The sequence below is a fragment of the Megalobrama amblycephala genome, linkage group LG1 (assembly GCF_018812025.1).
Source record: "Megalobrama amblycephala isolate DHTTF-2021 linkage group LG1, ASM1881202v1, whole genome shotgun sequence".
Lineage (NCBI taxonomy): Eukaryota > Metazoa > Chordata > Actinopteri > Cypriniformes > Xenocyprididae > Megalobrama > Megalobrama amblycephala.
The window spans coordinates 62131705-62149842 of NC_063044.1; the positions used below are offsets into that span (position 1 = coordinate 62131705).

The window sequence follows — 18138 nt, forward strand, 5'->3', positions numbered from 1 at the left end:
ACATCTCAGCATGTGTCAGGGTCAGAGGTCATGTGATCAGCACAAAGGTCAAGGGTCAGTATCAGAAGAGAGACTGACAGTTCAAAGAATGTGTCGTAATGTTTGTATCAAAACATCTGTTCAGTGAGAAGAGTTTCTGTAATTCCTGTGATCTATGTTTCAATTTTGTTCTTCTATTTTAGTAATTGTTGATTTTTTTTCTCTTTCTTTATTCCAGTTCTGTTTAAATCTGCCTTGGACAAAAGTCTGAATTTCGCTGGATTTGAAGGTGTCGTGATTATAGTCATGTTTGTGATTGTACTCCTGTTCAACCTCTTCTATATTATTTACTGTAAGTGTTTCCTTCATCAAGAGTCAGAAATGAGCAGAAATCATGTTTTACCAGATTAATGCTGTTTGAGTTACAAAATATACAAACCTTAATATCAGACCTGATTATCAGTTAATTGAAGCATTTCCATTAGACAATGTGTTTATATAGCAGATTATAATCAGTGTTTTACATGATAAAGAGAAAAAAATAAAATAAATAAAAGTGATGAAAGAATGGAAGAAAGAAATAAAATAGAATAAATCAAAGTGACAGTGAATGTCACGGTCCAATAAAGGATGTGAACTGAAATGATGGCATGAATCAGGAGGTAAAGTTATTACTTTATCAAGTCTTAAAGGATTAGTTCACTTTCAAATTAATTTTCCTGATAATTTACTCACCTCCATGTCATCCAAGATGTTCATGTCTTTCTTTCTTCAGTCGAAAAGAAATGAAGGTTTTTGATGAAAACATTCCAGGATTTTTCTCCTTATAGTGGACTTCAATGGAGCCCAAACGGTTGAAGGTCAAAATTACAGTTTACAGCAATTCCAAACGAGAAATAAGGGTCTTATCTAGCGAAACGATAAGTCATTTTCAAAAAAAAATTACAAATTATATACGTTTTAATCATAAATCATAATCATCTTGAACTAGCTCTCTTCTTCTCTATTTGAATTCCAGCAGTGAATTCCAGACACTGCTAAGTGTATTACTGCCCTCCACAGGTCAAAGTTTGAACTAATTGTTATATACTTGCACTAGAATATTGTATATGACAATTTAGTAAATTAAATAGAGAAGATGAAGAAGAGAGCTAGTTCAAGATTAGCAATTATGGTTAAAATGTATAAATTAAAAAAAAAAAAATTAGAAAATGAGTGATGTTTTCTCTAGATAAGACCTTTATTCCTCATCTGGGATCGCTGTAAACTGACATTTTGACCTTCAACCGTTTGGGCTCCATTAAAGTCCACTATATGAAGAAAAATCCTGGAATGTTTTCATCAAAAACCTTCATTTCTTTTCGACTGAAAAAAGACATGAACATTGGGGGTGAGTAAATTATCAAGAAAATTTTATTTGAAAGTGAACTAATCCTTTAATTTTATTAAATCTCAGGCCATCGAGTGATTTAAAAACAAGACAGATTCTCCTTGTGCCTCTTCTGTCCACAGGACACTCGGTTATTCATGATAACACCATTTTAACAAATATATAAACATTAAATTAGTAATAGATCTGTGTTGTGTGTGTTTCTGGTGTGTCTTCAGCTCTCTCTCACAGACACACTCAGCACTTTTATCATGATTTTCTCCTCAGGATTGAGCACACACTCTTATTGAAACATTTTCTGATCACCTCAAGCCATTGATTCACTGATTCACGGTCTGGAAAACCTGAAATAACAGATTTTTTGAATTGTGATTTCCAGGCCATGAAAAATCATGGAAATAAATAACTTTAAAGTGAAATATGGAGTAGTTTTGCTCAGCTTTCATAGCTGAGCAAAACTACTCCATATTTCACTTTAAAGTTAAATATTTAAGTAAATATACTAGTTAAATAAATATACTAATTTAATATTTTATCAGCATGTTTCAGTCTGTGTTGTTTTCCAAGTATAATCTGTGTGTATAGTTGAGTTTATGATTTTACATAAAAATATTATCTTTTTTATGTATGAGGGATAAAAGATTGCATGTTGTTTTTTGTTTAGTACTGTCCTGAATACGATATTTCACATAGCAGGGTTTACATATAATCCATAAGACAAAATTTTAGAATTTTCTTCAGAAAAATCCTCCAGCTTCTTCAGTTTTTCAGCATCTTTTGTATATTTGAACCCTTTTAGATCCGTCTTTTACACTGAGAATAACTGAGTGACTCAAACTCAACTCTTACTGCACTGTAAAGAGATTGCTGTACATTTTACTGTAACTTACTGCAGCTGGATGCCAGTAATTTACTGTAAAATGTTTTACAGTATTGTTACTGTATTTTTTATTTACAGTATATTGTACAGTACTGTACTTTAATTTACAGTATTACTATTATGTTGTCATTTACAGTATTAATACTGTCTAGTTTATTTTCATTTATTTTAGACAAAATCATTTTTAGCCTGAATAAAATGATCTAATTGTGGTACAGCACTGTGAACCATATTTTTTACCATGCCCCCCAAAAATTAATCTCCCAGGGATCATCTGTATCTGTAGCATGGCAAAAATATACTGAAGGTTCAAACATCACTGAAGCTTGAGAAGCTCATTACGAGTCAGGGGGTGTAGACTTTTGCACAGGATGATTGGGGTAAATTGATCTTATTTTGTCATCTGGGAAACATGTAAATATCTGACTGAAGGGCAGAACTAAAGGAAGAAAATATGTGTAAACAAAACAAGAACCATCTCCATCAATCCTCCTGTTCCACGAGAGGGCGCTTATTAATGCTGTTATAATTTTTACATATTTTTAATTGATTATTGATCTATCTGTGTGTACACTCACACTCATGTCATATTGAGAAAGCAAGAGAGAATGAGAATATATAAAGGTGTGTGTTTGTGTGTTGTAAAGTCAAACGGGATGAAAAGTAATCTGATTGGCTCGGTTTAGTTTAGTCGCTTTTTCCACACACCCGAAATGACATTACAGATAGTTCATGTTTAAACCGGCATCAAAATGAGTAAACGCTCTCTAAAACAGCTACACTTGCTCTAAACATTTGCAAAAAGGCCTAAAACTATTGAGTAGGGAAGGAGAAATGAAGCCTCTTAAATCTGTGAAGGGAAAAGATTCAGCATCAATATTGTGACAGTGAAAACAGCGCCATCTCGTGGAAGTTAAATTCACAGCAGACTTAAACTCGAGTGTGCCGCTTTATCCTCTTCAGCACAAATAATAATAAAAATATAAAAATAAAAGCGCCTGACAGCGCTAAAGGTGTTTAGTTTCTGATAATATAATTCACATATTAAAGTGTGGCAATAAATTAAACGTAACAACAAAAACAATAAGTATAATAATGCTAATTATAATAATACCTACAGAGTTGTTTGAGAGCAGGTAAATGGTGCTGTAATTATTATTACTCTGTTTATATATGATAATATAATATGGGCTACTACAGGCTTATATATATAAACACACAAACACATCGAAGTGCTCAGATTTTCTAATGTGTGAACAGGAAACAGACAGTCGAGACGCAAGTATAGTATCAACACAATAATTAATTTAATTGTTTTTTTCAGACAGCAAAAAAAAGTGGGGGGTGATTAGAGAGTTGTGATTACAGTGTTATTTATTACAGTGTATAATCATAGAGATTTATTATGGAGATTATATTTTTATATATTTATTACAGTCTTTATTACAGTATTTTCAGTTGAATATAATTAAACTATGATTGAATCAACACACCATCATGTTTATTTAATCTGATCAATAATTACAGTGTTTATTACATTTACATTCACACTGAATTACACTCACTTGTGTATTACTTTCAAAATAAAGTGTCAGTATTTTGTCATAATGTCCACATAATGACTTTAATGTGTGTAATATTAAGTGTTTTTGAGGACTGTAAATACTGAGTTTTTCCTTGTGTTGAAGATTTTGAGAGTATAATATGATATTTATTAATTTATATAGTTTTCAAGGGAAAACAGTGAATGACTGTGTTAACATTGTCTGTCCAAATTAAAACATTAATTAGTGAAGTTAGTTTACTTCTGTACTCATTGTTTATCATGACATTAATTTAAGATCAGATCAAACATTTGGATTGATTTATTAATTGTTGTTTGTTTCTTATACAGCATTGGTGAGTTTAATTGGGAATGTAAGTCAACGGATCATTACTATATTCAGTGTTCTGGCTGGAATAAGCTTTAATGTTCTGCCTTCACTACAATTCATCCTCCTGTTTTATGCCTTTGGATCTGCTAGAGGAGGTGAGTTTACATTAATATTTACATTCATTTATGAGCAATAGTGCAGGAAAACATTATTCAACTGTATTAAAATCAGATCAAGAGAAATCTGTGGAAACTGTCCAGTTATTTTCCAGATGTGTCTGAGATGTTACTGCTTCATTCATTCACACTCATTAAAATATATTGATCTGATTAATTAATTAATTACAGTTTATATGAGGGTGGAAGAAGAAAATGAGAAGTTTTTGTATAACACACCTTTTAAATATTACAGTATCTTTGAAATGTATAGCACTTATTTCAGACAAGTTCATTTTAAAGTTCAAATTAATGTGCAAAATTCACACTGATGTTCATGTAACTTTGTACTTGACAACAATTTATACAGTTTATGAATATGTAGTAAATTTCTAAACTACACATACTGCAAAACACTAAATGACAGATAAATATAGTTAAATATATTTAAAACAAGATGTGTGACAATTAAAACAAAAGTGTAAAACAACATAAAAGAAGAGAAAAAACAACAACACAAACAACTGACAGTAAAATAAAATATATATCATTAACGAATATACTAAATGTACAAGTAAGAGTAAATAAAGGTAATAGTGATCAAATATGAAATATTAATAACACAGAGTATTCCAGAAAGCAGGTCATGTGACACACCTAAGAGTAAGTGAGCAGATAACCTCCACTTTCTGCTCCAAAAACTGAGGTAATTTTCAGGGTATGTGAGTAACCATAGCAACTTACTCTCTGAACATAACCTGCTCCGATCATGATCCAGGGTTAGTTTAGGGTTAGTTTATTCTTCAGAGGTGTTCAGGGCATGTGCGATCTACTGATGAGACTCCAGTGGGCGTGACAGACTGAGAGAGAGAGAGAGAGATTTGTATCGATATATATTAATTATAAAGCACTATTATAACAAGGTAATGTTTAAATGTTTATTTAATTCTAATATATTTATTATTTACTTTGTCACCTCACACATAATGGATCTACATTCAAATGTTTTTTTTTTTTTTTTTTTTGTAACGGGACATTTTCTAATAATGTATTTTAATGAAACAATTATGTCTTATTATTAGCATTAAACAAACATTATAATTCTTCTGAGTGATTAAAGAATCAATATTAAACAAAAAGATTGAAAATGCTATTATTGCACAACCACACGGTGGCGACATTCACTAAGTGTGTAAATCTCCATTAAACAAAAGAAGAAGGAAGTAGAATGGCGCGCTTTTTCTCAGCGTCTGTTTCCATGGAGACTCGTGCATTCGTCACTCTGTTGAGAATGTCAGTGTGTTTAACCGGGTACAGAGAAAAGAATACTGAATTGTTTATTTTGGGGAATATCTATGCAAGTAATTTTACTACACAAAATAAAAAATTATTTTTTAACTTTGAAGAACAAATTGAAAAAACAGTGGAACGATATAGCAATGCAATATTAGTACTTGGAGGGGATTTCAATACAGTATGGGATTCTGAAAAGGATTGTTATCCACCCCGTCCAAGTAACAAGTCTGTTCTTCCAGAATTATATAATTTATGTTCTACTTTTGATTTGATTGATATATGGAGACATAAATGTCCAGAAAAAATTCAGTTTACATGGTGTAAAAAAAATCTTTCTCAACAGTCACGTATAGACTATTGGTTAATTTCAAGGAATTTATACAAAAAATTATAAGCCTTTCTGGAAATTGTAATATTGATCAAGAAAATAAAAATAAATTACTACAACTGCAGTTAGAGTTGGATAAAATATATGAATATAAAGCAAAGGGTGCTTTCATAAGATCAAGAAAGAAATGGTTAGAGGAAGGAGAAAAAAATACAAAATATTTTTTTAGCATGGAAAAAAGGAAGGTAGAACTTACATCTATTGTCAAATTGAATATTAATGGACATTTAACAGAAAATTCTAAAGAAATATCAAAATATACAGCCCAGTTTTATGAGAAATTATATTCATGTGATGATAAATTGAGTAAGCCACAGTCATTTTTAGACTCTATTAAAAATGACATTCAAAAGATAAGTGAATCTTCTAGTAAATTGTGCGACCAAGAGATTTCTTTAAATGAAGTATTTCACTGTATTAACAAACTAAAAGACAATAAGTCACCAGGAAATGATGGATTAATTAGTGAATTTTATAAATATTTTCAAGAAGAATTGTCACCTTTTTTGTTAAGTGTATTCAGTGAAGCTATACAACAAGGTTATTTACCCAGTTCACTGAAACAAGGCTTAATAACCTTATTACCAAAGCCCAATAAGGATTTATTATTTCTAGAAAATTGGCATCCGATTACACTAATTAATAATGATGCAAAAATTTTTGCTCGTATATTTGCTGAAAGATTGAAGAAATATCTTGATCCTTTAATTGATGATTGTCAATCAGGATTTATGAAAGGTCGGCACATTTGCAATAATATTAGGCTCATTTTAGATTTAATTGATTATAACGAATTTATTATAGATAATAGTTTTGTTTTATTTGTTGATTTTTTTAAAGCGTTTGATACTATTGATCATAACTTTATGTTAGAGACTCTAAATTTGTTTGGTTTTGGAGAATATTTTAAAAAAGCTATTCAAACACTATACAGTGGCTGTAACAGCTCAATTAAATTATCACATGGAACATCATCCAGGTTTGAAATTAGTAGAGGTATACGTCAGGGCTGCCCCATTTCTCCATTCCTTTTCTTACTTGTAACACAAACCATGGCCATTCATATTAAAAAAGATACATTTTGTGGCATTAGAATTTTGGAGAAAGAGATAAAGTGTTCTCAATTAGCGGACGACACTGCCATTTTTTTAAAAAATGAAACTGAAATTAAAAAAGCTATTGAGTGCCTTAATATTTTCTCGTCTGTTTCCGGTTTATGTTTAAATATTAAAAAATGTGTGTTATTTCCTTTGAAAACATGTATTCATAATAACATACTGAGTATTCCAGTAAAATAGATTGTAGATTATTTAGGTATTAAGATCTGTAAGGACCAAAAGGAGAGAAATAATTTAAATTTTACACCAATTATTAAGAAAGTTAAACAAAAATTAAACTCTTGGTTAATGAGAGATCTATCATTAAAAGGAAGAATATTATTATCTAAAACTGAAGGGTTGTCACGCTTAGTATACATCTCTTGCATTAGATGTTCCACAATCTGTTATAAAAGAGGTAGATACTATTTTGTTTAATTTCATCTGGAAGAACAGACCACATTATTTAAAGAGAACAGTTATGTGTAACCCAATTGAAGATGGTGGTCTAAATGTACTTGACTTTAATACTGCAAACTGTGTATTTAAAAACAAATGGATAAAGAACTACTTGAACTCTAAAGATAAGATTTGGAATGTCATCCCTGAATTAATTTTTGAAAAATTGGGGGGTTTAGAATTTTTTTTGAGGTGTAATTTTGATGTAAACAAGGTTCCGATAAAGCTTTCTTCTTTTCATAAACAGGTTTTTTTATTATGGATGCTCATTTTTAAGCATAACTTTTCTCCACACAACTCTGTGATTTGGAACAACAAATATATTCAGTTTAAAAATAAATCTTTATTTTACAGAAATTGGTACGATAATGGTATAATTTTGGTGAGGCAGCTATTTAAGAATAACGGACAGCTCTTTAATTACTGTGAATTCCTGAATCATTATAAGATCCCTATAACTGCTAAGGAGTTTGCAGTAGTATTTGATGCTATTCCTAGTGGTCTTATTCAACTTTTATCAGGCAATATATCTTCTGAGCCTTTTCCCTTATATACAGATCAGTTAAGTATTAATGGTGTGAAAATTATAGATAAAAAATTTAATAATGTCTCACCAATAAAGTTAAAGAAATTACATATAAGGTTATTCATTTGATTTATCCAACGAGACAAGTAGTCTCAAGATTTTTCAGAGACATGGAGACTACATGTGTCTTTTGTAATTCAGAAGAAGAATCCATAAAACACTTATTTTTTTGAATGTGTATTTGCCCAGTCATTCTGGATTGATATTGAATATCTAATATTCAAATTAACAAAATTAAAGATTCAACTATCTGGTAAAGATATATTTTTGTTATATAAAAATAAGATTTTGGAGCAAAATTTGATGATTAACTTAATAATTATGTATGGAAAATATCACATACACAAACAGAAATGGAATAATAATAAACCTAACATTATATTGTTTAAAATTGAATTGAAGCATTATATTGAGGCCCTAAAAGATGCAAGAAATAAAAAAGCGATACGGATGTATAACATTTTTGAATCCTTTTCTTTTTGGAACACACTGTAAGTTTTTATTCTTTTTCCCCTGTACTTTTTTTTTTTTTTTTCTTAGTTTATTTCTTCTTTCTGTTGTTCCTTTGATGCTATTATGAATGCAATACATAAGAGTTGAACACATTGTGATCCTCTGTATGTATATTGTTCTTGTTTTGCAATAAAAAAAAAAAAAATAAATAAATAAAAATAACCGGGAACAGACTCTCTCTACCCTCGTGTTTTACACTGCTGAACATAAAACCACTTCATCTGACAGGCAGAATACTGTAAATATGATGAGTGATGGATCTCATTATACACCGAGAGTGATTATAATATAATATAATCATCTAATCTTCTGTTTTCAGGATTCATCATTGTTGCAGTTTTACCAGTGTTTCTCACTGTGACAAGATACAATTGGGACGCAGTATGTGGTCAACAGATGGGCTGTAAGTGATTGATGAATTATGATCTGATCCTGATATAAACACTCATAACTCATGACATCATCATGAGATCAATATTTTGCTCGTGTCATTATGAATGTCTGATCTTTACAGATTTTGAGTGAGAGCAGAAATACTTCCAGTGATTTCATAATAATCTGTGTTCAGATGTTTTATATTTATGGTCTTGATTTTATTCAGTCAGTGTCAAACACAGAAATGCTCTTCTTTTTTAAACTAATATTATTAACCATGTTTTTCAGGTTCACCTTCGGTCAGGAGATCAGTGTATTTAACTCTCATGTTATTGGTCAATGCTGTATTGGTCTATTTCTACATCATCGCTCTGGAAAATGAAAAGGGTACGATAATCTAAAATTATATATCTGAAGCATATCTTACATTAATGCTAAAGTGTACTATAGTTACAAGTCTGTCTGTCAGTTAATGAACACTTTACAGAAACTGTTACCATGACGATGATGATGTGTTTGTTCATGTTCAGATCGTGTGGGATGGATCTGTGTGATTGTGTTTCTTCAGTTACTCTGGGCAGTGATGAACTTCACAGTGTCATTTGATTATGGTACAGTATCAATCATCTGATCATCTATCAGCTCTAGTTTATTCTCCTCTGTTCTTCTCTTTATTCTCCTCTCTTTTCGTCTCTACACTGTAAAAAATGATCATAAAGACTAAAAATATTACAGTACAAACCTGTTAACAGTAAGTTCATAAACGGTGAAAAACTGTTTCTTTTTCCTTGTCAGTTATGTGCATTAGGGTGTCATGTCACATGTAATGTTATTAACTGCATTATTTCAGTCATCTTCATTTATAGAGCACCTTTCACAATACAGATTGTTTCAAAGCAGATTCACAGTGACAATTAATGGACAGAGATTATTTTGGCTTCACAACAGATCTAAGAAAATACTATTATAGAGCTAAAGTCGTTTTTTGATTGAATCACTTCCGTTGTAAAAATGGTTCATTATTACTTTAGGGGCTGCTTAAATGACACCTTTCCTACTGAAAACCGAATACGTTGAATGCATTCTTGCCATTTATTTATGTGTTTAGTCTATAGGTTTGTGTGTTTGAGTGTGTGTGTGTGCATGAGCTTGGTCTTTTTTAAAAAGTGATATTGCCAAATTACTTTACTGGTCCACATAATACAGAAAAATTAGTTGTGTCCGCGGATCTATGCAAACTGGAATATTTTTGATAATGTTTTATCTATACATAGGGAAAGGAAAGGGAAGGAGGCCTTCGCAGGGGATAGATTAAATTAAATGTCAGGGCTGTGTTATCAACAGCAGGTCCTTCATCTCACCTGGATACGGCCCAGATCCGGCAGGCTACGGTAAACCTCGGGATAAACAGAAAGACTAATATTAGCGTAGATGCCATTCTTCTTCTGATGTAACGAGTACATCTGGTGTTATAGGAAGTGTTCCCGGTTCCGGCTGACCTAATTTATGCAGCCTAATAATCCTTTAACGGATTTGAAAATATAAATTGATAATGTGTTATGTGTATGCCAGGTTAAAGAGATGCGTTTTTAGTCTAGATTTAAACTGTTTCACTCAACCCTGTTACTGTTACTGACATGATTTCCTCCTTTGAAAACAGAGGTTCAGTGTCGTCATGATGGTGTTCAGTGTTTGTGTGAATGACACTCTCTGCAGCTTCTATATTAATATTTATTCATCAGCTTGTGGAGAAGCTGCTTGTCATAAACATTGAACTTTCTCGTCACCTCATGTGTTTTATGGATATTTTAGTTCTGATATATTAACATTATACCAGTTAATGAAATGCAGGTTTTATTGTAAGTTTAAGTTAAATCTATAAATCCTGAAATGCTGAAGCCATATTTTTTAAGTGAAGTTCAGGTATCCTCAGTTACTGTTTTTATTTTACTGCAATATTTCACTGTGAATGAATGATGAAAAACATTATTATTGTACAGAATATTTTTGTATAATTTATTATTCATTATTAGTTTGACACTCCAAACAGACTAAGAGTCAGATTTAGAAAGAAGTGGAGATTTTTTTTTCTTGATATGTGCTTTTTTCTGTAGTGGTTGTTAATGTGGTTACATCTGATCTAATGGTGATGATATTTTTATCATCTGATCTAATGGTGATGATATTTTTATCATCTGATCTAATGGTGATGATATTAACTGTATTGTTTGATCTTCCAGCTCTTCCTCGTCTTGTTCCTGTGTATGTGTTTGGATCAGTCGGTGTTGTTGTACTGAACTCTGTTGCTCTGATGACTGAACTGATACTGAAAACAGGTGAGCGAACACTTCAACATCAGTAATATATCTGCATATAAACCATGAACTCTGTATTAAATACATATTATAAACTAATACAGCATTTTAATCTGAACTGAGTGGTAAAATCTGTGAGGCAGAAATCAGCTTCATCTCTGATCAGATTATTCTCATTTTCATTCACATATATTAATTTGGAGCAATAATAAACCTCATAATCAGCTGTTCATGCTGTAAATAAAATCCTGTTGTTTCTTTTCATCCTCAGTTAATGGTGAAGGTGCAGTTGGAGATCTGAGGATCGTCGTCTTTTCCTCTGAATTCATCTTCACTTTATTTCTGATGGTTTTAATGGTATTTGAACCCTGTAAGTATAACCTGAACTTAAAGACAATTCAATAATTACATTCACTTCAGCTGTTTTGATGACTCTCGTATTTTCATTTTAAAATATGACCACATATGTGACCAATCATCTGTCTTTTCAGGGAATAAATGATCAGTTTTGTGTTGTGATTATTGAATCTCACATGTGTGTTTATTGACTGTGATCTTCAGTCTGATTCATCTCACAGTTTACAGCAGAAAAACACTCATTATAACTCATTCACCACCAGCATTTCACTGCTGTTTATTGTGGTCTTTGAGGACATTATTAAAGATATTTCTGCTGTTGTTATAATGATTGTGACTCATATTGACTCATTCTAAACTAAACTAAACTGAATCCCTCAATCTTCAACACTCACTGAACACATTAAACTGATTCAGATGTATCTAGTCTGGATATTTGACGGTTTACATCTATTATTCAGTCTGACATGTCCTGAATCTGAATAATCCTGTAAATCTCTTTTCCTCCTCTGTCTCTGAACTCACAGGGATCACACCATGTCTGGAGTCATGTCAGGTTAGTGTCATATTTAATGTAAATCAGATTTTGATTAATTCACTTGATGTTAAAGGTGCACTCAGTGATTTATGTTCATGTTTCTCTGACTGAAGTCTTCATACAGACACACATCAGTGTGACACAGCATCACACACAAGCTAACGTAATAATATTTAGTTATAAAAATAAAAAGTACTTGTTCAGTACAGCTCTGTCAGAAACACATTTAGTGTAGATCTGTGTGTAAATTAATGTCTTGTCGTGAACACAGAAGGCAATAAAGTCTCGTCGAACTCCAGCCGCTGGATCACAGGATCAGGAATCTCAGGTCAGTGTCAGAATTATAGTGGATTTGAACACTTTTCTCTAGAGATGTCGTGTTTCTCAAGTCCTGCTCCTGGAGAACATCAGCACTTTATCTGACACAAACCACTTCAGATAATTACAGACATGTTCGCTTCACTTAGTTTTGTCGTGGTCACAAGATATTAATTCGTGGTCACGTGATAAGTTGTGGCCTCGAGATCCTGTGTTGAGGGAACGATATCTATTTTTATATCTATTTCTCATGGCCACGAGTTCCAACCTGGAAATATCAGAAATGCATAGACCAGAGGTCTCCAAACTCGGTCCTGCAGAGTTCAGCTCCAACCGCAATTAAACACTCCTGAACAGCTAATCAATGTCTAATAACTAATCAACATATCTAATTAGGCAGTCACGTGTGTTGAAGCAAGTTGGATCTAAACTCTGCAGGACAGTGTCCCTCCAGGACCGAGTTTGGACACCACTGGCATAGGCCTCTTATAATATTTAGTGCAGAATTAAGAAATGATTATATTAACATATTGTGTGTGATGGTGCCTATAGCAGCATTCAGATGAAGTCCATCAATAAATCAGTGATGTTACATTTGACACTGAAGCTTCAGAGCATGTATCGAGGACACAGAACAGTTTCTCATGAAGATCGGTGCCAAAGCGTGTATCGTTTTCAGAGGAAAAACGAATAAACAAAGAATAGAATACAAAGAATAAACTAGAGCTGATAGATGATCAGATGATTGATACTGTACCCCATTTAAATGAGCCTGTGAAGGAAAAACGAAGCCTCACTTTCTTTCCTAGTCACGTGAATGCTTCACTTTTGTGTCGTAATGTTTGAACCCAGATCAGTTCTCTACGGGTTTATGGAAGTTCAGGTCCATTTACTAATATATTTTTATATATAAGCCTATAGTCTATATTACATGATCATATCTTTGTATTATATAAACAGTATGAAACTATAAAATAATTAGAACATCATTTACCACTTAATTTGTATTATTATTATAATATATTATATTATTCTGAACCCAGAATGCAGCAGCTTCTGATGAACCTCCAGCCGCTGGATCAAACCAGAACCAGAACACAGAATCACATGGAGATGAATCCTCTACTGAATCAACAAAACCAAGAGACTCAGCTGGATTCAGTGGTTTCACAAACATGATCAACAATCAGACAAAAACACTCCTGAAACAGTGATTTAAGAGTTTAGTCTCGTTCTTCATTTGTTATTGAGGAGGTTTTTTATAATGTATGTTTTGTAAATATCTGTAAATATATACAGGATGTTTAACTGTCACTGCACTTTGTATTCATATATTGTGATTTGATTTATAATAATTCTAGCTGTAAACCAACTTCAACAGTAAACTGAGACTCTTCAAGATCAGCAGAGAGAGAAATCAGTGTTATAATTTGTGAGGTTTGGTCTCAGTTCAGGATCATGACGTCAGTAAATGTTCAGTTCAGGGTCTCTTACACCCTTCAGAAACACTGAGACTGAATATTCACACCTTCAGATGGAAGATCAGATCCTTCATCATGATCGCAGCCGTTTGTATTTCTACAATGTTTGAATTATTAAATATTGCTTATAAATATTATGTTAGCTGCTGATTCTGTCATTATCAGTCCGTTCAGACACTCAACAGCCACAAACACAAGTGAACTTCAGTAAATCTCAATCCATCACTTCTACTAGACATGAAGATGATATTAATGCTCATAATAATACAGCTGAAATCATCCTGACAGAGCCGACAGCACCTGTACACACAACACAGACATTAATGCTCATTAGACAGATGAAAAACAATCATTTAATACTGTATGACAAGTTAGATCAGAACATCATTTCTGGAGTTCAAACATGAAATACAGCATTTGCCTTCCTGAATGTCTTCAGTACAGCAGTCAGAAAACCATCAGCAGAAGTCCAGATCATTCCCTATGAGCAAAGATTAAAGAGGAGGAACAACTGTTTCTCCTCATGAATATGGTTCAGTCATATCAAAACTTGATGGAGTTGTTGTTACCTTCCTTCCTCTATATCTGCCATTTCTTCCTCCAAGTTTCCAGCCCAGAATGAGTCCAAACACAGAAGCTCATGATCAGCCATTCTCCTCCATAATACTGAGTCTGGGAAGCAGATCAAGAAGTTAATACATTTATAACTCTTAATTCTTCTCTAATTTCTAAATTGCGATCAAACATGTTGGATTCTTTATATAGAAGACAAAATGAGAGATTTTGCTAAATGTCCAACTATTGTTTGTATTTATAGTCTGTATTGTTCTTCTTGTCTTTGTATTGTGTAACATTGTGCTTTATTTCATATGTTGTAAATGTATGTAAATAATGTTTGTAAATGGCAATAAAACTAACTTTGACTGCTCTCAGGGCCGGCCCAAGACTTTATTGGGCCCTAAGCAGAATTTTATTTGGGGGCCCCTCGTTAGAATAACTTAAGATAAACAGTATCTTATTATATAAAAATAAATGTTAATTTACAAAACGCACAATATTAAATCACATACTTAAATAAAGACATAAAATGAACAGATCAGGTGGATCTGTAACAAGATAACAATAATAAATGTATTAACATTAAAGGAATAGTTCACCCAAAAATGAAAATTCTGTCATTTCCTCACTCTCAGGTTGTTTTAAACCTGAATGAGTTTCTTTCTTCTGTTGAACATAAAAGTTATTTTGAAGAATGTGGGTAACTAAACAGTTGCTGGTCCTCATTGACTTCTATAGTGTATTTTTTTCTATTAAGTCAATGGGGACCAACAACTGTTTGGTTACCCACATTCTTCAAAATGTTCAGCAGAAGAAATAAGTTAATACAGGTTTGGAACAACATGAGAAAGAGTAAATAATAATTTTTCATTTTTGGGTGAACTATCCCTTTAAGGACAAGCAGCAGCATGTTTAATATTAAGCTGCTGTCACTTTAAGACCTGCACGCATGTAACAAAAAGACACACATTCATTTTTTCTCAAATGATTACTTTAGACATAACCAACTGTGTTTATGTAAACCTAGTGAGTATTTGACAATATTAGCGCAATCAGACGTAATCGGGCGCTGTTTGCCAGGCTTTTAGTGTGCATGCGCTTCAAGTTTCTGCTCTTAGAAAAAGCGCATGTCAGAACAGCATATGAATGAAATGTTTAACCGGCAAGGCTTTAAAGCATATGCAAATAATGAACTTTTGTGATTGTGAATAAGTGCAGTGTCCCGTGAGTGTAACTCTATTGCTGCGTTAACATGTGATGTAGGGCTGCACGGTATTGGAAAAAACTGACATTGTGATTTTTGTTTTTCTGCAATATATGTTGCGATATGAAATAAATTTAACAGATTACTTGAATAGCTCTATTTGGAAAGAATAATTCTAGAACGATTGGGGTGATTTAAATGACATAAATGAGTGTTTTATATTTTTCAGGTAAGTATTCAGGTCCAGAAAATGAATAATCAAATGTAAAATAACACTGCATAGTCTTCACTGTATGAATTGAATATAATTAATCTGTTAAAGCAAATTTTCTCTTTGTATTTTGTTGTTTGTTAACATTCATGAAACAGAAAGCAGCAAGCCTGCTGTGACTTTAAGACACATCCGTTTTCTTTGTTTGCATTACCTAAACCATAAGAAAATGTGTTTACAAGGACATTTTGACATAATTCTGCGTGTATATGTCCGTTCAAACACAAATATGCGGAACTGGTCTGAACGCAATTCAGTGTTCATGTGCGTCTGCGCGGCTCCGTGTGACAGGACCTAAACACGCGTAACTTTGGTTAATCATTGCAATTCCTTTGATATGACTATCGTGGATACGCACATCGCAATATCGATGCTAAAACGATGCATTGTGCAGCCCTAATGTTATATGAATGTACGTCGAGTTGTACAGTATTATTGGGACGGAGGCACTAGAACTGAAACTGATCAAGCTGTCATTTCATATGCTCTTGGGGGCCCCCTGGTGGCTACGGGGGCCCTAAGCAGCCGCTTAGTCCGCTTATGCCTTGGGCCGGCTCTGACTGCTCTTACTGTTACTGCAGTATATAGTGTGTGTAATGTGCTCAGTATACAGAACATCAAGAAGACTTTCTACAGTCACCAATATGAGCAGTATACTGTATGGGAATACTGTAACTGTATACTGTTGGTCATTAAAATCCCCAGGATGTCCTTTGAAAAGAGTAGGAGTGTAACCCCGACATCCTGGCCAAATTTGCCCATTGGTCTCTCTCCATCATGGTCTCCTAATCATCCCCAAACACTGATTGGCTTCATCACTCTGCCTCCTCTCCACCAATCAGCTGGTGTGTGGTGGGCGTAACGAATTAATTAAGTTGAACTGCTTGCAGGAAACTAATGAAATCTGGTACACAGATAGAGGACAATCTCAACATTAACCACAGCAAATTTGGAGTCTCTAACAGGAGATATGAGAAATGCCAAATTTTCTTATGATTTATGAATGGTTTGGCCAAAAATCACATGACTGGTGTCTTTAGATTCAGATCATCAAACCGTCAAACGATATCCAATTTTTCTCTCTCTGCCATTTTGGATTTTGACATAAAATGCTATATTTTATGAACACAATGGCATGTCGTTACAAAATGATGTGTGTCTTCAGCACCATGCCCTGAAGGTGCTCAAAAAGTGTTGGCGCTTTTTATAATAAAATTAAAATATATATATTAATAACTTTTGGTTAGTTGTGCCTATTGTCGAGAGACTGGTCTTGATAGATTCATTGGATCATGTTGTGTAACAGAGGCACCTGTTGGTAGGGCTGGGAATCAGAAATCAATTCCAATTCTGAAATCGGATATTTAAGGTCAGGAATCTACGGAGTCCTGGACATGACATGCAGGATCCTCGATTTATAAGTCAACAACAACTACTGGCCGATTCTGATACCGATATTTGTCACTTGCTTACTTATCTGAACATTCGTCTTTAAATCGATATCTGTTTTGATCATGTTTTAAAGAAGTAAAGTTCAAAGACATGAATTAAGGTCCATTTCAGCTTTATTGCAATTAACAAAAACAATTTTGAATAGTTTTACATTTAGTTAATGATACAACAGTGTGCGAAACAATTAACACTTATATTTTATAAGCTATTAACAAGGATTCATAAAAGCTGTAAAAAAAACAACTGCTTATTAATTCATGTTAGTTAATGTGTTAACTAGTGCAAACAAACTAGAGCTTATTGAAAGTGTTTCCATTTAATCTGTGCTGTTCAAACAGGGTCATACTAATACCTCCAGATTTCTCTCAAATGTGCATGATTAAATTAAGCCATACTAAGAAAGATGATCATTGATAAAACCACACATTATTCTTCATCTTGAAACTCCAGATATACTTATATTTTTAAATATCTCATCAACTGTGAGTGCTCTGGTTCAGCGTATCATCTGTTATTTCCATGATTTCTTTAGGGATGATTTTCCATGATTAGAGACAGTTTTGTTCTTAATGTTTTCTCTCATGTATTCCAGCCTACAAACATCACAAACACAATCATGTCATGCAGGAAAAAAACAGAAGAAAGAAAGTTT

General features: G+C 32.9%; 1 protein-coding gene across 1 annotated transcript in view; it reads left to right on the forward strand.

Moving 5' to 3' along the window:
• The window catches only part of LOC125278477, a 45951-nt gene extending 31022 nt beyond the window's left edge, over nt 1-14929 (forward strand). Inside the window, exons 8-17 of the mRNA XM_048207682.1 lie at nt 218-331; nt 4144-4278; nt 8937-9020; nt 9281-9379; nt 9523-9603; nt 11233-11328; nt 11579-11677; nt 12192-12220; nt 12474-12530; nt 13564-14929. Of these exons, the coding sequence (XP_048063639.1) occupies nt 218-331; nt 4144-4278; nt 8937-9020; nt 9281-9379; nt 9523-9603; nt 11233-11328; nt 11579-11677; nt 12192-12220; nt 12474-12530; nt 13564-13734 (965 nt within the window). The 3' untranslated portion in view covers nt 13735-14929. The remainder of the gene's footprint in view (nt 1-217; nt 332-4143; nt 4279-8936; nt 9021-9280; nt 9380-9522; nt 9604-11232; nt 11329-11578; nt 11678-12191; nt 12221-12473; nt 12531-13563) is intronic.
• The last annotated feature ends 3209 nt before the right edge of the window (nt 14930-18138 follow it).